At 31.9% G+C, this 25,094-nt stretch overlaps 5 protein-coding genes and 1 pseudogene across 5 annotated transcripts; 3 read left to right on the forward strand and 3 right to left on the reverse strand.

The window, feature by feature from the left end:
* Positions 1 to 5,354: 5,354 nt before the first annotated feature.
* Positions 5,355 to 6,357, reverse strand: LOC149059981 (uncharacterized). The gene has a single exon (XM_089216053.1). It carries the CDS (start codon positions 6,347 to 6,349, stop codon positions 5,612 to 5,614), a length of 738 nt encoding a protein of 245 aa, XP_089072179.1. The 5' UTR covers positions 6,350 to 6,357; the 3' UTR covers positions 5,355 to 5,611.
* A 1,022-nt stretch (positions 6,358 to 7,379) lies between these two features.
* LOC149059982 (uncharacterized) lies at positions 7,380 to 8,022 on the forward strand. Its single transcript, XM_089216054.1, has 3 exons — positions 7,380 to 7,512; positions 7,669 to 7,844; positions 7,930 to 8,022. Exons 1-3 carry the CDS (start codon positions 7,380 to 7,382, stop codon positions 8,020 to 8,022), a joined length of 402 nt encoding a protein of 133 aa, XP_089072180.1.
* A 179-nt stretch (positions 8,023 to 8,201) lies between these two features.
* Positions 8,202 to 9,252, forward strand: LOC149059983 (uncharacterized; annotated as a pseudogene).
* A 2,243-nt stretch (positions 9,253 to 11,495) lies between these two features.
* LOC149059984 (uncharacterized) lies at positions 11,496 to 20,205 on the reverse strand. The gene is made up of 2 exons (XM_089217206.1): positions 19,949 to 20,205; positions 11,496 to 12,331 (listed from the first exon to the last, which is right to left on the reverse strand). The coding sequence occupies exon 2, from the start codon at positions 12,326 to 12,328 to the stop codon at positions 11,948 to 11,950; it is 381 nt and encodes a 126-aa protein (XP_089073332.1). The 5' UTR covers positions 12,329 to 12,331; positions 19,949 to 20,205; the 3' UTR covers positions 11,496 to 11,947.
* On the forward strand, positions 20,204 to 21,645 carry LOC149059985 (uncharacterized). Its single transcript, XM_089217204.1, has 3 exons — positions 20,204 to 21,050; positions 21,122 to 21,318; positions 21,425 to 21,645. Exons 1-3 carry the CDS (start codon positions 21,042 to 21,044, stop codon positions 21,579 to 21,581), a joined length of 363 nt encoding a protein of 120 aa, XP_089073330.1. The 5' UTR covers positions 20,204 to 21,041; the 3' UTR covers positions 21,582 to 21,645.
* A 1,773-nt stretch (positions 21,646 to 23,418) lies between these two features.
* On the reverse strand, positions 23,419 to 24,839 carry LOC107171780 (uncharacterized). Its single transcript, XM_015522036.2, has 3 exons — positions 24,732 to 24,839; positions 23,847 to 24,637; positions 23,419 to 23,695 (listed from the first exon to the last, which is right to left on the reverse strand). The coding sequence occupies exons 1-3, from the start codon at positions 24,837 to 24,839 to the stop codon at positions 23,419 to 23,421; spliced, it is 1,176 nt and encodes a 391-aa protein (XP_015377522.2).
* Positions 24,840 to 25,094: the final 255 nt, after the last annotated feature.

Here is a 25,094-nt window from a genome sequence, read left to right on the forward strand (position 1 = left end):
TATATTAGCGACTGGCAATCAGTGACAACAGTAAAGTGTAGTCCGAGTAAGTACGGACGCAGCCGGTTTAAAGACCAAATTACTGCGAACAGTTCCAAGCGACTGCTATGGTATCTTGACTCCGCATCGGTGGTCTTTTTGCTGACCGCATACACCATATGTAAATCTGTACTGGTCGGGCCCTGTAGAAGTATACCGGACAGTGCCACCGAGCTCGCATCAGTATGCACCTGAGTAACGGGCGCTTTTGGATCGAACATGCAGACTACCGGCTCCCGGCACAACAAGTCTTTAAGTGCGTCAAAAGAATTCTGTTGTGATTTGGCCCAACAGAATGGCGCGTTCTTACCAGTGAGCAGAGTTAGCGGAGCGGCTAACTTGGCATAATTAACGATAAACCGCCGGAAGTAGCCCGCCAAACCTAGGAATCTACGTACTTCATGGACGTCCCGCGGCGGCGGAAAATTTTTAATAACGTTCACCTTAGGACCGGGTCGGATCTCACCGCTCGATATCGTAAAACCGAGAAAATCCAGCTGACGGGCGCCAAAAGTACATTTGGCCGGCTTGAGTGTGAGATTCGCTGAACGAAGGGATTCAAAAACAAGTCGCATCACGTGGAGCATGTGTTCCCAGTCTTGAGATGGAATAATAATATCATCCAGATATATATATATATATGTCCGGCGTCTTTTAACTCCTTAAACACGAGATTCATTGTCTTTTGAAACATGCCCGGCGCCCCTTTTAATCCAAAAGGCATACGCTCGAATTTCGCTGTAGTCTCCTCGGTGACAAAAGCGGTCTTTTCTTTCGCTTCGTCACTAAGTGGTATTTGTAAAAATCCGTTCGCGAGATCCAACGTGGAAAATAGTTTCCCCTCCGCGAGGTGACTGAGCAGTTCATCAACCTCCGGCATTGGATACGGTTGGTCCACTGTCTGTTGATTTAAACGCCGATAGTCAACACACAACCGCTTCTCGCCCGTTCCCTTGTTTACCAGCAAAACCGGACTGGCGTACGGGGACGTGGATTCCGAGATTATTCCGGCAGCTCTCCATTCATCCAGGATTTGAGTAATAATTCGACGGTCGGACGGAGAGGTGCGGTAAGGCCGCTGGCGGACGGGCTCGCTCCCGGGCGCTTCCACGATGTCCATGTAGAGCACGTCAGTGCAACCCAGCTCCGTCAAGGACTTGGCAAATACCTGCCGATACTCGTTCAGCAGCGTCAACAATTTTGTACGCTCGTCGAACGGGACGTTCATGTCTATTTTGACATCTTGCTCTACCAAGGGCGACGGTACGAGCTTCTCCACGTCCACTAACGCTGTATATATATCGGAACACTCACTCGCGACGTTCTCTGTAGTAACGGAGGGGCATATCACGCTGATAGCCTCGATGACAAATTCGTTACCTCTCTTATAATAATTCACGTGTGGTAGGTCCAGCCACGTGCGACCCACTAATACATCGACCGGTATTGAATCGTCGCTGACTACACAGACGGGGTGGTCTTCGGCGGGCGCTCCATCAATCGTGAGGCTCGCGGTGGTCTCGCCAAGAGTTACCACACTCGGTTGATCCATAGCACCGACCGTGTAGACTGGTCGAGCAGTCCGGCGCATCGTGACACCCGCGCGGTCGGCCAGTCCGGCCCGCACCAGCACATGCGACGAACCAGAGTCGATGAGGCAGGTGGTCCGGTGTTCGTTGAAGTATACAGTTTTAATAAAGGCATTAGTATTAGGTACCGTTTGTACCAACTCGGCACACATAGTCTCTGCTGTTGTCGCGGACGTGCGGGGTGCGACAGTACACTGGCCACGTGAATGAGAAGTGGACTTACATCCGGAGCACGGCTTCCGTGGTTTAGGGCAGTCTCTCGCTATGTGACCCGTACCACCACAATTATAACACCGAACCGTGGAAGACGGACCTCGGGGTGCCGTTGCAACCACTGGTGCACTCTGTTGAAACTCTGACGACGCCGTACCTTTATCGGTGCCACGTCGATTATAATTAGTATTTTGGCCACCAACCCTACTCGGTTTTGCGACGGGAGCGGCTTTCGGTGGCGTCGGGAATTGCCTACAGCGCATTTCATTCAAGCGCTCACATTCGCGTAAATCGGCTAGCAGCTCAGAACTGGTAGTGTGCGCCCTGCTCATAGCGTAAGTGGCGAGTTCCTGTGAGCGGATGCCCGCAATAATCTGTTCACGGACCTCGGTGAAACTCAAACTTAAGGCTTGGCAGAGCTGTAGTTTGTCGTAGAAGTAGTCGGCGATGTGTTCATCCTCAGCCTGGCGACGTTCATTCATTATGTTCCAACGGTCGGACATCCGCAGTGTCCGAACGAACGTAGCGCGGAACTTTGTCATAAACTCGGCCCAGTCGCGAAATCCTTCCGTCATAAACCAGCCTCGGGCGGCAGTCGTCAAATTCGATTTGACAAACTGGAGGCGGTATTGTACTGGCCAGTTGTTAATGGTGGCAAGGGCATCCACCGATCCCAGCCAATCCTCGGCAGCAATGCTCGTCTCATGCCCGGTGAAGATCGGCACCGAGCGATTGAGATCGGGCAGCAAGCGGAAGTCAGCGCAACTCGGCCCGTTTGGCGTTGTTGTAGAATTGGTGACCGACGGGTTAGTCGGTGTAACATTCTGTTGCCCTTCCAAGATAGCCAAACGAGCTTGTAAATTGGCTGCTAATTCGACAAGTTCGTTGTAGGTCGGGGACTTGATAACGATTGGCGGCGTTTGTTGTGGTTCTGATTCTGTGTTAACCATATTCAAATATCAACCCGACAATAATAACGATCGTTATCAACTCGGAGCATGTGATAAACAAAACAGTCTGCAATCGCACTATCTCAGCTACAGCTGATAAACCGGGACGAAGGAACGGCGCGCGGCGTACGCACTCGCACGACCGGCGGAATAAAACGACGGACGGACGCACTCGCACGAACGGCGGACGGACGCACTCGCACTCACACGAACGAAAACGGCGGCGGCGGAGCGAGATAACGTTCGTACGTTGCGTTGTTGCGTAATCGGGTTTTCCCGGAGTCGCACACGGTTATTACGACGCGGCGAACCGAAACCTCGTGACAAAAACGGATCACTAATACGGGATTTCGGAATCGCTGGCGCACTCGGAAACACGTGTAGTGGGCATGCGGCGTATCCCACTTCTGAAATCTTAAAATCTTAAGGTTCACAAAGGAGAACCGTGACTGGTCAGGATAATAATTAAATAAAAACTATTTAGTTCGGTTAGAATAAAACAAATATAATTATAATGTCTGTTAAAACACTCCAAATAACACAATCGGTAATACAACGGACTCGTTTCGTTACGAGTAAGAATCTGTTCATAGAATATATTATAATTCAAACGGTTGTACGGAGGTACGCGGCGGCGATAACGGCGTCGCCGGACCTTTACAAAAACCAGACTGAATAACTGTTTTTGGACGGGCCGCCCGCGCTGTCCGTGCTGGTTCTGTGGGCACGAGGCGCAGTGTGACCAATACAGGGCACACAGTGCCTCGGCCCTTACAATAACATAGATTAAACAAAATGACCGGGTGCTAACAGTACTATAATCCATAGACATAATAATATATGGACTGCGCTCAGAGAGAGAAAACCGGGACCGATATAAACTGAGAGAGATAGCGATTGTTGGGGGCAAGCATGGAAGAAACTATTGAATATTTTTATTTAAGCCATGAAATAATCATTATCTAGTTTCTAGTATCACCAATGTCCAAAACAACAGTCAAGTGTCAACAAGTAAAAACTAAAAAGTAAGAACGGCAAGAACATAATATTTTAAATTATTATTAAATTATATGATGCATGAAAATCAAGTAATAAAAATATTAAGCAATAAGTAGGTACGTATACTTTGTAAAATAATTTAACATAATATTTAAAAATTAAACATACCTTATTAATCAGATGATACTAATAAAGAATAAAAAAATACAAATATATATACAATAAAAAATAACTGAAATATTATTAAAATAATTAATAGGGTGTGATACAATATGGGACATGGATTACATTTTTAGTATTTTAACTGTGAGTACCTAAATTATTTGATATCTTTATAATAATTTAAAAATAAATAACAATTTTCCCTTTTGAAAGTACAAGTATAATATATAAATAATTAGTAGGTATATAATAATAATGTTTAAAATTACTGGTTTTTAAAATGTACAGTTTTTGTTAAAAAAGATCTTATTCTTTCTTTGGGTTCACTTATAGTTTTGTTAAAATGATGTAATCTCACTGTAAAATATGTTTTTAAAGTTAGGTGAATTATTTGCAGCAGGTGATTATTGAGTGGTGATTGGTTTAATATATGATCTGATAAACTTTTAAACATATTATAAATTTGTATTCTGGATGTTGCTTTTATAATAAGATAATTAATTGGGTTATTTTTAATGGTTGATAGTTGATATTGATAAGTTTTAAAAACTTGTTCAGCAGCTTTGCATAAAACTATTATGTCATACGATGGTTTTATTAATCCACCTCTATTCTTCACGTGTATTAATTCCAACCCAACTTCTACATGTTTTTCAATAATTGCCATCACACAAATTGAACAAGACATTTTCTTAATAATTTTCCTCACCACATATCCAGAGATATATTCTATAACATCATTAACATATTTAATTTCACTAGTATTTAAAAAAAACATTTCATCATCTGTAATTAAATTTTCTTCTGGCACTTCTTCTTCTATACATAACAGATCTAAGTAATTAGTTGCTTGATTTTTTTTAGATGAAGTTACAAATAGTATTGAAGTTAAATCTTGAGGTTCACAGTTTGCAAAGGAAGATAATTTAATTTCATTATGTATAATAAGACGCTTATATGCAGCTTCAAATTGTGTTGCTGTGGGGTTGTTATTAAACCCACCCTTTGCCCTTATCGCAGAAAAAAACATCTCAAGATGATCCTGTGAAATTTTATACGATAAAAAAAAGTCAAGGATTCCATTTTTAATAACATCGTCAAATAAATTTTCAATACTTGTTAGACAAATAATTATGCCAATAAACCCAGTTTTTCTATTGGAAGTAATTAATGACTGAAACGTATTTGGGGAATTTTTTTCAGGTACTTTTAAGTTTTTTATATATGTAATTGACTTCTTAATAAAATTTTTTATATGATTTTCAATATTTGGCCACAAAGGTTTTTTGAATTCGGATTTACTTAAAAAATTTCTGGAATTTAAGACATAAAAAATATTGTTAATATTTTTACAAAATGTTGATGTCGGCTCAACATCTTTAAACTCATCTAACTTCAAAATATTACAACAATAATCAAATGCATCGGCAACGCTGGAGCTAAATGTTTGTGCCGCAAGTTTTACTTTCATTTTCTCTTTTTGATAATGAATGTGACGAGTACGAATTTTAGTTCCTGCATGTACACCAGTTTTTTCTTGTAAATCAACGAGCTTCACAAAATAATCCAGATAAAACCAAAAAAAATATTGTCCCCGGTTAAACTTAAAGTGACTGACTCGTACATTCTAATATCTGAGATATAAATTTAATAATGAAACTAGTGACGCTTAATATGCAGAGCAACTGTCAATGTCTCATTAAAGTTATCGATCGGATTATTGTTTTGATCAACTAACTGTACAGTTATTGAATTAATGACTGTTTTGTTTAATCTGTAATATATCAAATTTGGTGGCGACTGAACTACTTTCGATTCAGTTCTTCCACTAGGGAAAAACTCATATATTGAATGACTTTGAAGTTGATTGTTGAATGACCCATGTGCTATATTACACATAACTTTTATACAGTTAATTGTGTTTAAATTAGCAGCTTTTCCCGAACGAAGATCTTCATGTAATGGTCCATAGGTTCTCTTTTCAAATCCAAAAACAGATGCTATACTGTTTGGAACATTTAACTTTAGTCTTCCATTGCATTTAATGTATGTTCTAAAATCGACGTGATCAATAGATACGTTGAATGTCAGCTGTGTTCCCCATTCATTATTGAAGTGATATAACTCTTTCTTAATTTTGTTGTTAATATCTTCAATTTCATAACATCCTTCTTCCAAAATACATATAAACGTTTTTTGTTTATGCGCATGATTTAATGACGGAATTACATCTATCTCCAGTCGGTTATTAGTTAAATTTATGTTTGGAAATAAATTTCGTGTTTTCAAATATAACAAAGCTATTTCCGAATCCTCGTAAACGTTAAGAGGTGGGAAATAATTCGTGGATAATAAAGTTGTGTTTCCAGTCAAACTTAATGTAACAGATTCATGCATAATAAAAATTCAAGACATAAATGTCCACAGTTGAATGAATTGAAATCTTGATAGTTAGAATAATTATATATTATTTTATACTCTTTAAAATAGTGTTGTAATTCAATTGGTGGAGGTAAATCACCAAAGCTATCAAAATATACTACTTTATCTTTATTTTTATGAAACGCTACCCAATGACTTCCATTACCTGAAGATATATCTAAGTTTAAAATACCACATTCATTTACATACGGTTTTTTAGGTAAGTTATCACGTGAAAACACTCCACGGAAATGATTGATTTTCAACTTTGTTATACATTTTATAATATCTTCTGACGAAAGCGGTCTGTTAGGTAGCGTATTTAACAGTTTTTTTTCCATACCTTGTTTTTGTTTAAATTTAAGCCACTACCTTTTTTTCTTTTTGAATTTTGAATTGCATTATACACACTAGCACCTCCAGACATTAAGCTACCAAGTGCTGACAATCCCGCAAATATAGGTATTAAGGGAATTACACCTCCTGTTTGTCTCGGTGGTAAAATCAGTCTTTTGCTACCATTTTTTTTCTTAGACATTCTTTTTTTCTTTACTGCTATCATAAGATTTTTTATTTTTGTAGCACGTTTCTTTTTATAACCCATTCCTATTTTTCTTTTAGCTTTCATCGCGTTTGTTACTGCATACGCAACAATTTTCTCCTTTTTAGGAGTATCTATAGCTTTAAATCTTTCCCAAGCACGATTTTCTAACACTTCATCAGCTTTATGTCTATCGTTTAAATTTTTACTAGATGCATACGCAATATCGTGATCACGACAAGCAGTATCCAATGGATTTATTCCTATGTCACCACGATTTAATCTTTTTTTTAATTTTGTACCTGGCCCACAAAACTGATAACCTGGAACATGAGATTCAAACGGAAGACTATTTATAAGAGAGTTTACAATACCTTTACCAGTCTTTTTCGATTTACACTTTCGAGTTGAACGCATCATCAATAACTGAATATAAAATAAAAATCTTTGAGTATTTATAAGAAAATGGATTTAATTGAACAGAAAGATAAATTAGAAATAATAAACGTAGATGTACAAATATCGAAAAAACCATCAAGACATGGTTCGTTATTACCTGATACTATACGTGCTATATTAGTTGGTCCTAGTGGATCGGGTAAAACAAATATAATGTACAATCTAATCACACATGAAAACGGGTTAAGATTTGAAAATATTTATTTATACTCTAAAACCTCTAATCAAGAAAAATATGTTTAGTTAAAAAAAATAATGGATGATATACAAGGTGCTAATTTGTTCATATTTACAAACGCAGATAAAGTTATAAAACCTAACTTAACTAAGAAAAATTCTATTATAATTTTTGATGATGTAATATGTGACTCACAGTCTGTTATTAGAGAATACTTTAGCATCTGTAGACATTCAGGTGCTAGCTCCGTATTTTATTTAGCACAAACATATTCTAAAATACCAAAACAGTTGGTAAGAGATAACTCAAACTTTTTAATAATTCTGAAACAAGATGACATGAATTTACGTCATATATTCAATGATCATTCGTCGACAGATATGGATTTCTCAGAATTTCGGAAAATTTCTCATTTATGTTGGAATCAAAGTGATTATGGGTTTATGGTTATTGATAAAACTCGAGAAATGAATGAAGGAAGATATAGATGTGGTTTTCATACGTTTATTAAAATAAAATAATTATATATATATAATATATATATATAATGTAACATTGTTATTATCTACATAGTCTTGCCAGTGGTCATACGATACAGTAATATTGAGTTTATTATTTACTATGAACAAAGAAAAAGTTTTGCTGAAAAATTTAATAATATCAAAAAAAAATATTAAACGAAAAATAATGGAAATGAAACGTGGTATTATAGATTCAGATAACTATTTCCGTGAAGCATTTAAACCAATAACTGAACCACTCAGTACAAAAATAGAAAAAAATACATCGTGTAACTTACAACTAGCTGATTATAAAAATGTAGAAACCTCATACACTAGTGGAGAAAATGAAGATGATGAATTAAATTCGACATTTGTAAATTTTTTTGAACGTCCTAAATCACAACGTTATGATAAATCTTATGGTTTACATTATGATAGAACTAGTGATTCTTACAAAATAGGAGATTACTCTGTAACTTTTAGCCATGGTAACTTACAGCTGCTTAATAAATACTATCCATGGACATTAGGACTACAGTCTTTATTATGTGAGAAAGAACCAAAAAATACAACTATACAAGATATGGAATCTTATTACGATATTTTGAAAACTTCTCGAGTTCATTTAAAAGCGGATGGGAAACCAAAAACCTCAAAGTTTCATAAATGGGCGACCGTTGTAAAACCTCTCTACGAAAGAATGAAAAATGAAGAAAAACAGTTAAACGAAGAAATAGTTAAAATTAATAACTCTAGAGCTCCTCGGATAAGCTTTAAACAATTAAACGAACATTTATCTAGTTCGAGTGCTAAACGTAGTAACGTTCATAATAATACAACCATAACAAATGAACCATTTGATTTTAACCCTACAGCAAACAGTTCTATGTCTGTAGATCCTCCAGTTGAAAAGATGTTTAATTTTACTGCATCACCACATGCTAAGAAAGGTTCTGGTTTATATAAAGATGTAATACCTCAAACACACTACACAGTTAGTTTATTATGATGATCCAAATGAATTAGTAACTAGATTAAATCTTTTAACATCATCACAAAGAGTTGGTAATACTGGCGTTAGTAATGAAATCATATCTATTTTAGAAGAATTACGTGAGAGGAATATTATAGTATAATGACAACCTTAGAGAATATAGCTAATGAGCTACATCGACCAGCGAGAAAAATATTTCCTAGACGTAGCGTAGTTACACGGTTTAAAGATTTTTAAGAGTTTCTCTAAACCTCAACTTATCTTCAGATAAATTTAATGCAAGTTTACTTAATGATTCGCTCATGAAACGGAATGTATCGACAAATTTAATACTAAATCTATGTGCGATTTCTTTACTAAAGGATATATATTTTTCTGACGAATTAGGAATAACGTGAATATCTTTATCATTACAACCAAGTTCCCGAATTATGAAATGACTATCGTACGATAAATTATGGAAGAAAATTGGTACGAATGAGGGGTTAATTATTTCAAAATTACATTGAAGACAAAGACATTGTCTATATTTACCAGTAAAATGACAGTGATCTCGAACTTTAATTAAATTATTATTTTTAAAATGTCTCGAACATTTTCCACAAAACTTAGTATTTTTAAAATTACTTTCTTCTTCTTTAGTTAATTTATTCATCGGTTTATTTGTTTGATAAATTTTATTAATATTATTTCCAATAACAATCATATTTTCCATAAATTTTTTTGCAGCATTTTCACCTCTATAAATTACCACCTTTCTCGGAATTTTGAACTGTTTTACTAGTTCTTTTGATATAACATCATAGTTAACTTTGACATAAAACCCATAGCTCATAATTTCATGTAAATGTGTAGCATAAGTTTTAGATTTTTCGTAACTATTAAATTCACTAGACTTATTTTTAGGAGTTAAAATACATTCAAAATCTGCATAAATAACAATTGGTATTCTCTGTGTATTTTTATAGTTTTTAAAATAAATAAAATCATCATCCCCCTTTTCAAACATTATTGGTCTCCCTAATTGGTTCTTTCTACAATTATGCTGGTGTTCACTCAACCCTTTCTTACCCCAAAGTTTGCTTTTACATGGCTTTTCACTAAAAGTAGTAAAACATCTTTTACAGATAATTAATCTGGAACAGTTTTTAGTTTTCTGACTTCTAATAAATCTTGAAAAATTTTTTATATAACAATAGTGTGATGTGTTATTATTATTAAACAAAAGTAGATCAAAATGTTTTTTTCTTTCAGTATTACAAATATATAGAGGGAAAATATATTTTTTATCATTTAAATATTAATTGATACATTATTTATACGTTCAAATTTTTTTATCTGACTGATTGGTGTAGGAAAATCTATACATTTAAAATCTAAGCCACTTTTTTTTTCTAACATTTCAAAATATTTCTTATTAAAATAAGTTTTATTTGAACGATTGTCAAACTTTGATAGTATTGAATATTTAAAACATTTAACATCATTATTTTTTACATTTATGACTGCTCTTTTATCTTTGATATATTCAGGAAGATCTAGATACGTTCCTCCTCTGAGAGGATTTACTATATTAATTCTCAATTGTAATGCATCTATTGTTTTAAGTGACCAGCCAGAAGCTTTTGCTAAAAAATCATCTTCTTCACTTAATAATTTATTGAACATCCCATTCAGTAATTTATTAAAATCAGAGGAATTACATGCAAGTGTATTAGAGGTTTTAAATGCTATATCCTGTACTTCTTGTGTGATAATTCGTTCATATACACTATCTACATATAAATTAAATTTTATAGATGTTTGTAGACATGATTCCTTTAACTTTGGAATTATTTTGTCTAAAGTATAGTTAAAAAAAAGTGTGTAGTCTAAAAATTTTAAATTATTCTTAACTATAAAAGTTTTTGAACATTTTTTAAATCTTTCAATTTCAAATATTCCTTCATCAGCATATGTCATTCGCTGACGTTTTGTCACCATTTTTCTTTTCATAATTAAGCTGAAAATAAATTAAATGAAAAAAAAAATATAATAAACAATAATAATATTGTAATCACTTTATTATTTTTTATAGTATAAATCATACAATATTCAGCAAACCTAAGCAACTAGTTTAAAAAAAAAGAAATTAAAAACTTAATTATTATTTAATAAATCATATAGGTATGATAAATGCAATATACAACTTTGTTGGCATCGATAACCTATATGATTAGATTCATCGTAATCACCTTTAATTTCTTTTTTTTTTTTAATAAATTTTCCCTAGTCGACTTCAGGTTTGTTTTTTTGATTTTAATATTAATATCGTTAATCATTTTTTTAAATTTTTTTTCTTCTCTTTCACCATATTTCTCATTTTCCGCCTGTTGTTTCAACACTCCATTAATTTCTTTTTTGATGTATGATGTCATGTTTCTGCAAATTATATAGATATTTGCAAATTATATAGATATTTGCAAATTATCTGCTAGTAATAAAATATTAAAATAGTAACACACATCATCATTAAATAATAATTGTTTTTATTTTTACAAGCAAAAAAACATAGCTATAAACATTAAATTAAAATCATAATTTCTTAGAAAAGTAAATGTCATGAAATGTTTGACAACGTATCATCATATCCATACTATATCTTTCTCCATAACAGATTTCCATTTTTCTAACATAATCAATATATTTATTATCATATTTATTAAATATTTCTCTTTTTTCTTTTAAAGAAAACAATTTATCTCTTAATTTATTGATTTCAAATTCATTTGATGATGAACATATCCTGATTAAATAAATGTTATGTTTTATTTCTTTAATTTTTTTATTAATTTCTTTCGTTTCTAATAGTTTTTATTTTTACAAGCAAAAAAACATAGCTATAAACATTAAATTAAAATCATAATTTCTTAGAAAAGTAAATGTCATGAAATGTTTGACAACGTATCATCATATCCATACTATATCTTTCTCCATAACAGATTTCCATTTTTCTAACATAATCAATATATTTATTACCATATTTATTAAATATTTCTCTTTTTTTTTCTTTTAAAGATAACAATTTATCTCTTAATTTATTGATTTCAAATTCATTTGATGATGAACATATCCTGATTAAATAAATGTTATGTTTTATTTCTTTAATTTTTTTATTAATTTCTTTCGTTTCTAATATATTATTTTTATTATCTTCAATATTCCCTAATCTTAATGATTCCATGGTTTGTAAATTATATTGATATTTATTCATAAGTTCATCTTTGTTTTTTGAATCCATTGTCTGTAATATTATTTCAAATTCATTAATGTTAATACACAGTATGTTAAATCATAGAAACATAGACGGAAAAATCTAATTATAAAATATGTTAAACAACTGTATTGTATATAATATAATTTTTATCTGAATTAAATTAACTTTATAAAAATAAAAAATTAAGTTTAAAAATGTAGGAACACATATTATATATAACTGCGTATTTGTTGTGTACTAAATTTATTTTTCTCCTGTCTAATGTTAAATGAATACATACAATTTGTTATAGATAACTATATTTTTTATATATAATAGCAGACAGTCTTATTGAATACTTATTAGAATTAGAATATTATACTACCTATTTCAATTATAAAAACTTAGCTCAAATTGAGATATTTTTATGTAAATATTGAATATTATACTATGATATTCATGAAGTTTAAAAATATAGGTACTGTAGTACTCCCGTACTGCACTTGTACACTTTAATTATTTAATGACGTGCTTCGACTTCTCGTTGTTGATATTTGGTAGAGTCGCTAAGGTGTTGAAATAAGTAAATGAAGTCAATGTTGTATTATATGTTAAAACAGTATGTTTTAATAAAAATAAAGTAACTTAAAAAAATAGTAACAATGTTAATTTAAATTGCACTTGAAATTTGAAGGCAGAGTTTACGCTCGGTACCTGAGAACTACGTGCAGTAAGCTAGTAGAATAATTCTAGTAATTCTAATTTGTGTTCTAATACCCCTTATATACCCGTGACCTTTTCCGTGGCGTGATCTCAATCAGCCACCTGATAGGCTTACAATTAATATACGTCATACTAGTGCGTACATAGATACAAAAACACATTTGTAATCAATTTATCATTATACATTATAGTTTTATAAAATATGTGTTTCTGATCACGTAGGCCAGAATAAAAAGAACATTGTACAAATGTAATAATACAATACTCGGAAATGCCCGGTACAAAGAGTAAACACGGTTTACTACATGCCTCCCCTGTAAAATTGGAGCCGTAGGTTCCAATTAGTAAATAGGTTTAAGTGATGGATAGAAGGAAGTGGATGGTTGCGATAGTTGAGGTTCTTCTGTGATAGGCGGAGCTGTCGCAGTTGAAGTAGTTGTCTCCTCCAAGTTGATAGTTTCCATGCTTTGGTGAAGTCTTATTATAGTGTGCTCGGTTTTCATTGTATTGGGTTTTGTTCTTTCTTCACGTTGATTATTAATTTTGATCCATGTAAATACGAAAATTAATATTATAATAGTAAAAATCATTATGTATAATACATAATTATGTATGGTTTGGTTTTCTTTCAACTGAACAAATTTGTGTTTGTTCTCGTTATATTCTTGCAATTGTTTGTGTGTTTTTGAAATTAAATTAAGGTCATTCATGTGATTATTTATAACATTTTCGTCTTTCATGGTATAGAGGTCAAGTGATACGTGTTGGTATTCTTGCCTAGTGATAACAGATGTCGGAATAAAATCTGTAAAATTATTTTCAGAACTGCTGCTTGGTATTAATAAGTCTCGTGTTGCATATCCTTTGCATGTTTCATTTATTGTTATAATTCCTACTCCTTCTAAAATATGTGTGCTGGCTTCTAAATCATTTTCACAGTTAATTATAATAACTTCATTGTCTGTGGCATATAACCACTTGTTCCTGTAACTTAATTTGTGGAAAATGGTTGCTTGCAAACTTACGTGTCTTATGTCGCATGAATTTGGTACTTCTCTCGGATCTTGTAAAAGTTGAACCTCGCAAATCGGTCAGAGATTCCTAGGATGGAGAGATTGGATTTCTGGACATAAAAGGAAACCCCTAGCATGTTTACATTGATTATAGTGAAATTCGTCGTATGCTACATAGTGTTCCTTATTCTTACTTATAGCTAAAAACTTATGACTAGGTGCAATATACATACAATTTATAATATTTTGACAATAAGGTTTAGGTATTAAGTGATATAAAATAAAATTGTTTTGGTATATTAGTGGTATGGTTATTACAAATACTATGTTATTATTAGAGTAATATATTTTAATATCTGACAGTTTTAGTATGTCGTTAACGGTTTCAATTGATAGTTCATAAGGAAAATCTGTCCCTATAGGTAGAGAGACCCTAATGTCTTGGAATTGCCCTAGTAGTTCATTTGGTTCTATCAAATATGGATGTATTTGTCCTAATTTCGCATTTTCAATAATTGTTGATAAAATGTCTATTTCTATCATATATTTGGTTAAAAGTAAGTTCATATATGAAAAATGTCTAAATACATAGTTATTTATTTGTTGTTCTACCGTTATGTTTTAATCGTTTAACTGTTCGAGAAACCCCGGAATGTCCACCCAAAGGAGAGTTATGATATTCATAAATAATTTGTTGTTTCTCACTATCCGTAAAACTTTGTTCTTTATAAATGCTAACAGTTATATCAGTCCCTTTAAAAATAAATCTGATCATAGATCGCGTGCGTTCAAAACTAGTCATGGTCGTTACTCCCTCTAATCGGATCGTAGAACAAGTGTTAATTTTATTTGATAAACAAATTTGTTTCATTATACTAAATGCATTAAAAATCTGTTGTTCCGTTATCGTAGTAGTATGCATTTCTTTTAGTTTATAAAATATTATAGTACGTGTTAGATTATTAATCACTATACTATTTTCGTTTTCATTAAACTTTGGAAGGTCAAGATTGTACGTCTCTATAATCCATCTAATTGCTGGATGCGTGATTATCTTATCGTTTGAAATTGGTAAGAACAAATTAGTGCTTTCATCAGCATCTTTAATACTACCGTTAACCTCGATGACTTTGGAATTAAATATAGGCTTTGTTTCCGCGATTAGAAAATCACTATATTCGGAATTAATTAACTCGTTATTTTGTACTACATGTATTCGTGATAAACAGTCGGCATTCGAATTCTCCGAACCTGCTCTATATATTATGTTATAGTCGTATTCCGATAATTGTAATCGCCACCGCATAAGTTGCGATGAAACATCTTTAATGCCAAATAAAAAAGTAAGAGGTCGGTGATCTGTGATAATGTTAAATTTTTGTCCGTAAAGGTATGGTCTAAAATATTTTACTGCCCATATTATTGCGAGTAACTCTTTTTGGATTACACTATAGTTAATTTCAGCTTTGTTTAATGTACGACTGGCGTATGCAATGGGTTGGTCTGTAGGAACGATGCCCTGTGAGAGAACAGCCTCGATTGCAAATTGACTTGCGTCTGTGGTTAAGTTAAAATTCCCCTTTTCCCAGTCTGGATAAATTAATAAAGGCGGGCTCATAAGTATATTCTTAAGTTCACAAAATGCGTTTTCACATTTATCAGTCCAATTAAAATTTACATTTTTCTTTAGTAAGGCCGTCAATGGTTTTGCGATTTTTGCAAAATTGTCTACGAAACGTCTATAGTAATTTAATAGCCCTAAAAACGATTTAATGTCTTTCGCGGTTTTAGGTCGTGGGTAGTCCTTTATACATTGTATTTTCTTTGGATCTGGGGACACCCCCGTTTCGTTAATAACATGACCTAAGTACACTACTTCTTTTCTTAGAAAGTTACATTTCTGTGGTTGTAATTTTAAATTATGTACTCGTAATCTATCGAAAACCCGAATTAGCTTTTCCTGGTGGTCCCTAAGACTAGAACCATGTACCACTATGTCGTCAAGATATGCAGTACACATCTCTTCCAAACCCATCAAAACTGCTTTCATTGCCCTAGTAAATGTGGCTGGAGCTGAGCTCAGCCCGAAAGGCATGCGCACATACTCATAATGCCCCGATTTCGTCGAAAACGCGGTTTTATGAATATCGCTTTCGTCAATTTTTATTTGGTGGTACCCAGCTTTCAAATCGAGTGTCGAAAAGTATTTTGATGACCCTAGTGATTCTAGAATTTCGAGTAGATTTGGTAGACTGTAAGCCTCATTTTCAGTCATCTCATTTAATTTCCGAAAATCAACACAAATTCTAAGTTTATGTTTCCCATCCTGATCTGTCTCTTTTTTCTTAACTACTATTAATGGAAAATTAAAAGGTGAAGTAGAATTTCGTATTATATTATCTTGTTTCATTTCGACTACTTGTTTTTCGATTTCCTGTTGATATGCCCACGGTAAACGGTAAGGTCGTATGTTAATAGGCTTTACACAACGCGGTGTGTTTATCTTATGTGTTACTACATCCGTAGCGCTTAACGGTTCCCCTTCGATATGAAATAAGTCAGAGTAATCGTTAATTATTTCAAACAAATTATTTTTTTCTTCATCATTCAAATGTTCCGTGTTAATCAATGTCGATAATTGTTTAATTTTATTTTCGTTTATATTAGTTTCGATTAACCGTATGTTTTCGTAATACGGCTCCCAGTCAATGTTACGTGAGGTCAACTCCTCGATAAGATATGGTTGTTCCGAAATGTTTATTACGTTACTAATTAGTGCATTTTTATTTACTGGACTCACACTATTAGCGATTATTACATCGTCATTTAAATCTTGTTTTGTTATAGTAATTTCCTTACACTCAATGTTTTCCACGTTTTTAACTAACATAACACAATTACTACGCGGTGTTATTATTAATGGTTGTTCCCACTCACGCTCAGGTAATAATAAAATTTCTTGGTTCATGTCCAAAACGGCTTTATTTCCTTTAAAAAGGTACGCCCTATTATGCCACTGCCAGGTATCGGAAAATCGTCTTTTACAATGTCAAACTTAGTGATAAAAGTTGCGTCGTTAATTTCAATAGGAATAACAATTGAACCTAGCGTGTTAATAATCGTAGAACTAATACCTTTAATATGTTTCTTATCTGACCCGTTTACAACTACATGGTCTTTTAACGCTGATAACTTAATTATATTCATCTCTGCTCCCGAGTCGATTAAAAATTTTAAATTACCCGTTTAAAAAGTGTTAGCGTTAATTATTATGTGTTCCTCTTTCATCTGTGTTGTGATTATTCGTATATTTTTCAATTCACCCACTGTTTTATTTTGATTATCTACCTGTTCTTGTTTCTTTTTATTTTCATTAAAAATTCGTTTCCTACACTCGGAAATATCATGATTAGGCCTTTTACAATATTTACAGAATTTAACGTTCCCTGTACGCTCGACTTTAATCTCCGTACGATTACTTATAGGATTCCGGAAACCCGATGAGCTCGGTGCGCTTGACCTACACTCATTAGCGTAGTGACCCATTTTATTGCATCGATTACATTTTATATGCGATTTATTAGTATTACTTTTATTAAATGGTTTATAATTTTTAGTATTATCGCTTTTCTCGCACACATTTTCTTTTTCCGTCGCTATTCTTACTGCTTCCTCATATGATGTAATATTACGCGCTTCCAAAATAAGACGAATAGAAGGATTTATACCTTCCATAAAAACGACGAGTGCGGAAGTGAGCATAGTTTCGGCAATTATTCGCGATTCAGGTGCTGTCTTACCTACTGTAAGTGCGCTAGTAAGTTGGTGATAAGTTTGTTGAATGCGATTTGAGAAATTTTGTATATTTTCATCAGTACGTTGTCGCATTGATGTCAATTGTTTTTGTAAGTAGTTAATAGAATGCGAAGTTTGATATATTGTTTTAAGGTGATTTTTTAATTGATCCCAAGTATTAAATTCGTGATACTTAATGTATTCATGAGCACTTCCCTCAATGTTTGCTAAAATTGCCTGTAATAATGGTGGTTTTACCGTATCGGTTACGTTAGCGAAAAGAAATTCACATTTTGTTATAAAAATGGAAAGTTGACTATCTGTGCCCCCTGAGAAAGAAGGTGCCTGCCTAATAGCGGTTTCAAGACCTAAAGTAGTGGCGGCCATAGTTATACGTAAATTAACAGGGTTATATGAGACTATTTGCCAATTCTCACGTGGACTGTCAGACATAAAAATTAGATATTACTTTAACAATAACTTACATAGTGTTCATGTTAGTAAAATGTGGATTAGTCTGGTCCTGGTTGAAACAAAATCCCCTGTGTCGCTGTATGCGTTGAAAAAAACTTCCGTTTGGTTGTCTGGTCTGTCCTGACTGCAAAAATTGATACACGAAGTGGCTCGACGATCTAGCTACGAAACTGCTGGCGCGTAGACCAATTATAAATAATTGGGTTTCTAAAGTAGCGTTCGTAGTATATCAAGAACGTGTTTTTCGAAGTTCGTCAGTGAGTTCCCAAGTTACTTTTTGATAAATCAAAATTTTCACTCGAAGAAACCCCACACCTGACACCAAAAAGTTACGTATGTAGTACTCCCGTACTGCACTTGTACACTTTAATTATTTAATGACGTGCTTCGACTTCTCGTTGTTGATATTTGGTAGAGTCGCTAAGGTGTTGAAATAAGTAAATGAAGTCAATGTTGTATTATATGTTAAAACAGTATGTTTTAATAAAAATAAAGTAACTTAAAAAAATTGTAACAATGTTAATTTAAATTGCACTTGAAATTTGAAGGCAGAGTTTACGCTCGGTACCTGAGAACTACGTGCAGTAAGCTAGTAGAATAATTCTAGTAATTCTAATTTGTGTTCTAAACTAATACCCCTTATATACCCGTGACCTTTTCCGTGGCGTGATCTCAATCAGCCACCTGATAGGCTTACAATTAATATACGTCATACTAGTGTGTACATAGATACAAAAACACATTTGTAATCAATTTATCATTATACATTATAGTTTTATAAAATATGTGTTTCTGATCACGTAGGCCAGAATAAAAAGAACATTGTACAAATGTAATAATACAATACTCGGAAATGCCCGGTACAAAGAGTAAACACGGTTTACTACAGTACACACATCATCTATTACTTATACCTGTGTATTTGTTGTATATTAAATTTATTTTTTTCCTTTGAATAATTTTAAATGAATACCTACAATTTAATATAGAAAAAAAATGTAATAAAATATATTAACCAACTGTATTGTAAATAATTTAATTTTTATCTAAATTAAATGAACTTTATAAAAACATAATCATGAAGATTAAAATATAGGAACACATATCATATATTACTATAACTGTGTTCAATGTTAAATGAATACATACAATTCATTATAGATAGACATATTTTTTATATCTAATAGCAGACAGTCTTATTGAATTCTTATTAGAATAAGAATAATATACTACTTATTTCAATTATAAAAACTTAGCTCAAATTGTAATATTTTTATGTAAATATTGAATATTATACTATGATAATATAACATTTTTTTATATTATTGATATCAAATATTATAAAATAATAAATATTGCGTTCGGTGATAATATTAAGCGGTGATAGTGCTAACTGTTCTATGGTGATAGAGACGGTATATATTTTTAAGGTTATGTTCGTTAATAGTAGATTGCTGATGTGTAATAAAATGTAATTACTATCTTATAAATATGATGTTAACATTTTATCATATAATATATAAACATAAATAATATTATCATAAAACTATATTATTATAATGATGATGTGTTTAAATCATTGTTATTCTGTTTCTAGTTTTTTTTTAAAAATAGGAGTAAAGATTAAAAGTTTTAATAAAATAATAAAATAGGTACTTACATAGTTAGTGTTGAAGTATTCTAAGTCTGACTGTTGACTGTTTTCTGAGTCTGGCTGACGGTTGCTATTGTTGTTGAAGATGTTTTTACGTTTTTGATGGTCTGTTCTGATGTAACTGTTTTGCTGGAGAGTCGAGGATGGTTGCTGTTCTGTAGCTTCTTGGTCTGTTAGAGCTGCTGGTGAACTGATGACTTTATGTTTAAAAATTCGGTGTTTTATACTAGAGTTTAACCCTCTCTTTGAACATTGAGTATTAGGTACCTCTCATAATCCTGAGATGATTGTACATTATATTACTTAATACCATTCTCTTTTGTCCATGTAAGAACATGTTTGTAGTCTTTCATGCAAATTCTTATTACATTATTATATGAGAAGTCTATTTGAATATATACATTCTAATTTATTTTAAATTATATTTGATATTTTAACCAGTTCATATAATGTCTTGTTCATATATAATCATTTTTTTTTTGGAAATGTTTTTTCAGGTCATTGCTATTAACCTTTAACGTTTTTATATCTGAAATCCGGTTCATACTAATTATTTTTTTGATTCTAATAAATGTTAATATTATATACATATATTATACTATTATTGCTTATATTACATATTTGTTGAAAAGTCTTTTGAGGTCATTAACGTTGTTATATCAAATCTGATTTTCAAGGCGGGTGATTATTTTAGATCCTGTTTCTTTAATAATTCATATAATGCCACTTGTGTTCATGTAAAACAAGTTTGTAGAAAGGTTTTTCAAGTCATCGCTATTAACATTAGCATTTTACATATATAAATTATTGTGGTAGTGGCTAATATCTGTGTATAAAAGCCAATGTAAAACCATTAACGTTCATCAGTCTTCAAGATTTCAATTCAGTCCTCAACACAGTCTACAACGCAGCTCAAAAATGTCTTATAGAACATCAATTATTTCTTCAGAATCAGAGGTAAGTAAAGTTTTTTTAAAAACCAAATAACAAATTGGAGGTCAGTCGTAACACATGCTAACCATCAACATCTAAAACAAAAACCATTTTAAAACGTGGTGTTGAGAAGACGAATGAAAAAAAATCTACAAATAAGAAGCAGATGAAAATGGTTAGTTAAATTATTTTTTATTATAAATAAAATATATATATATATATATAAATTATATTTTTCATTTATAGAATGCATCATACAGAGACAATGTTGGTGATCGTTTAAGATCAGAAGAATATGATGAGGAAGTTTTAAATTCGCTAACTTTTCGACAAGGTGACGGTTTAATTACGATAAAAACTACATTTGAGGAGAAGCCAACAGATTACTGGGTGATAACACATTATAAATGTTCAAATATTGAAAATGTTCCGGTTAAGGATAGGTAAATAATTTATAATTAATTTACTTTTTTTAAACTATTGTTAATCTTTTTCAATAGGTATTTTTATTATCACTTCATTTCATGATTTAAAAAATAATAATTATAGGTGGAAGTTTAGTGAAGCTGGTGTTAAGTTGTATACAAGCGAAAAGTCAAAAGACCAGACATTGAATGTAAGCTTGAATCAGACCATGCAGTCAATATTTGACACAATGCTACAAGACCCAGGACGTCGTACAATCAAAAGTAAAATAATAGGCTAATTATTATATGTTTTTTTAAAAAATGAGTTTTTTATTGAATAAACAATACAATATATTATATAAATATTTGTTTATTTTATACTATTAAATCCTGAAGTATTAAGTCTGACATTGTATTAAAATGGTATTGTAATATTTCATATAGGAATGATGTGTCATCGTTTTGCAGATGAGTGTAATAACTAAAATCATAGTTTTGTATATACTGGTTTGTGAATTCATTTCTCTGACAACTGATAGGTAGACCACGGACGTCGTTTTTTATTAGATCGTAAGCTGTGTTAAATGTAGCTTGGTAACTTGGTAGACGTTTCTGTTTTTCTGCAATGTAGAGATCTACACAATGTTGAAGCTGTTTAAGTCTACATAAATCTATATGTGATAAAGTGATATAATCATCATTGATATGTAAAGTAATTGAACTCTGCTTAACATTAGTTGAATATGTAAAGTTATCAGATATTTTTGTTCGTCTACATCTGGTGTGTAAATTATTAGTAATTGAAATGTAATTAGATTCAGACATGAGTGTAAACCATTGTTCTAAGTTTAAAGTAATTATCTTCTTTGATAATTTACATTCTAATAACACAATAATCGAAATTTGTTTATTAATTAATAAACCGACTGTAACGCTCTTCTTACTATACGGACGAATGTCGAAGGTTGATTTTGATACGATTATAGGTAGAACCATGATGAATAATATTTATAGTAATGTTTCAGACTATCAATATGAAAAAATCTAGTATAATGTAACTGATGGAACATATACTTTGAACTGAGGTTTTTTTTCATCAGTAAACATATTATATACTAAATCTGTTGTAAAAAAAAAATGGTAAAAAAAATGTGAACGTACAGTTCAGTAGATTAGTGTGTAGTGAAGGGAGTAGAGGGAATTATTTATACTTACTTACATGAAACATGAAATTAACTTATTAAATTAACCTAACGCACTAATCCACTGAACTATACGTCCACGAGATATTAGATTAAAAACTAACACATATAAGTTGTTTATAATATTTTTTTTTTATTTATTACAACATATAATGAAAGAACATGATTTAGCAAACGGTGTCGTATGACCTAGTTTCACAATTACAAATATATTCATTGTTACAATATTTACTTAACACTTTTTGAACAAACTGATTTCCCTTCATTAATAATACATATATACACTTTGGATTATATCTGCAATGTTCAATCCAAACGTCATCTTCTCGTTTCCAATTATGAAGAATAAGTCCACAGCAAACGCATTCGACGATATCTTCTACTCCTGTATATTTTAACCCACATTCAGCTAGAGCATATTTATTTTGAAAACAATTTAAAGGAAAATGTTCAAAAGATCTTAATCTTGAATAAATTGAAGTATATCCTGGATGGGTTGGAACTGAATTATTTCGTATACGATGAACTAATGATTGAAAATCGCTTGTAAGTTTTGGTAAATTCATTTCTTTAATTAATTGAAATAATAACTTGAAAAACACAACTCGAATACACGACGGATCAGCAGTAACTAAATGTAAAATTATTAACTTGCAACTAAATAGTAGAAATTAAAATATATAAATTTTTAAAAACTAGAACAGTGTAACCAACATGATTAAAAACAAAAACAATCTCCCTGTAATTTTTATAAAAATTAGCGATATTTGATTGAAAAAATTTTAAAAAACGGGGAAAAATAGTTGATACGGTAAATATTTTTGTGTAAGGCGCAAATAGGTGGACAATCTTGTGTAATCACCGTATTGTGTTACGCGGTAAATCAGAGTGCTCCAAGGGAGAATTTTCCCCTTGAAAAAAAGAAATAGTTAAGCTAGGCGGTGTGGGCGGCAAATGGACCTATAATTTCACTTATCTCTATATTAGTACAAACGGGTGAAATAGGTGAGGCTACTAATGTAGATTCTTGTTGTGGAATGTTTTCTTCGTTGTTTATAGTGGTTTCTGCCACAAATTCATAGTCTTGGAATGTGTTTGGGTTAAATGGAATGATTCCAGTTTTTCTAAAGCCATTAACAGCGTTTTCAATAGTAGAAGCTTTCATGTAAGCTCTTCCCATTAGTTCTCCAACTTGATAAGCAGTTACAGACCTATATTCATTATTTTTTAACCAATTTTCAATTTCTAATGAATAATAATGTTTAAATGGGCCCATGAATGATACATCCAACGGTTGGAGTTTATGAGTTGAATGGGGGGGGGGGAAAACATATAATAATGATTCCATGTTTCCTTCCCAACTCAATTACATCTAAGTTTCGAGTGTGTGAATAGTGTCCATCAAGTATCAAAATTACAGGCTCAGATGTAGATGGTTTAACATGGCTAATAAAATGTTCAACCCATCGTGTAAAAATATCCATTTGGATCCAACCTGATGGGTGACATGCTGATATTGTACCTGGAGGTGTTCCATTTAGAAGTTCAGCTTTCATATATTTTCTAGGAAAAATTATAAGGGGTGGTACATATATTCCAGATGCACTCATACATGTCACTAGAGTCATAAGTGAACCTCTTTCAGCTGATGTTATTTTGGAAACCTGTTTTTTCCCTTTCATACCAATAATTTTTGTTTGCTTATGTTGAACAATAGTGATCCCTGTTTCATCAACATTAAACACTTTGCAAGGATTAAAATTTACCTTTTCTAATTCTTTTCCCAATATTGTATAAAATGATTCAACATTTTCTTTTGTAAAACCTTTTATTCTAGCAAGTGATGTGGCTTCTGGTTTGCGAAGTGCAAGTGCAGGATGACGTTTAAGAAAATTATTCAACCATTTTTTACCTGCCATAAAAGTGTTATTTGAAAATGGATGATTAATGTTATTTTGAATAGCCAACTGATATGCTAAGATTTTAATGTCTGCTGCTCTTAATCCAAAATATTTTTCTTCCATTACTAAACAGTATTTAACAAGTTCATTTTCAATTCTTAAAGGTAATGCCGACTTTCTGCCTAGTCTGCTACTTATAATTTCGTCAAAATTATTGCTTTTAACATACTTTTCTATTATTGTTCTGGGAACCTATAAAATTAAATTTAGGTGGTTTTATAACCTTACACAAGCTAATGTGCATCAATAGTATACCTAAGCACATAATTTTAATATTATTTCTTACATTAGATGTTTTTGAAGCTTTTAAGTAGCCCATTTCTTTCTTTTGTACTGCCTCTACTGCCTTTTTCATTGATTCTGCACACCAGGTTTTTCTTTTAACAACAGACATCTTAAATAAAATAGTAACTTAATGCAGCTGAAAAAATATATTTGTCTACATTAAAATTAAAACTAAAATTTCAAATGTTAATAATTAATATAATACTTATCATAATAACAATTGTTTCAAAAATCATATTTAGTTTTATTGATAACAATTAAATATAGGTATTTTGAAGACAGATTAGAATATTTAAAAATGTATTTATTATATAATGGGTATATAATATATTATATAAAATATATTATATAATAATATAATTAT

The sequence above is a fragment of the Diuraphis noxia genome, unplaced genomic scaffold, assembly GCF_037042655.1.
Source record: "Diuraphis noxia isolate RWA-SAM2 unplaced genomic scaffold, SU_Dnox_SAM2 contig0001, whole genome shotgun sequence".
Lineage (NCBI taxonomy): Eukaryota > Metazoa > Arthropoda > Insecta > Hemiptera > Aphididae > Diuraphis > Diuraphis noxia.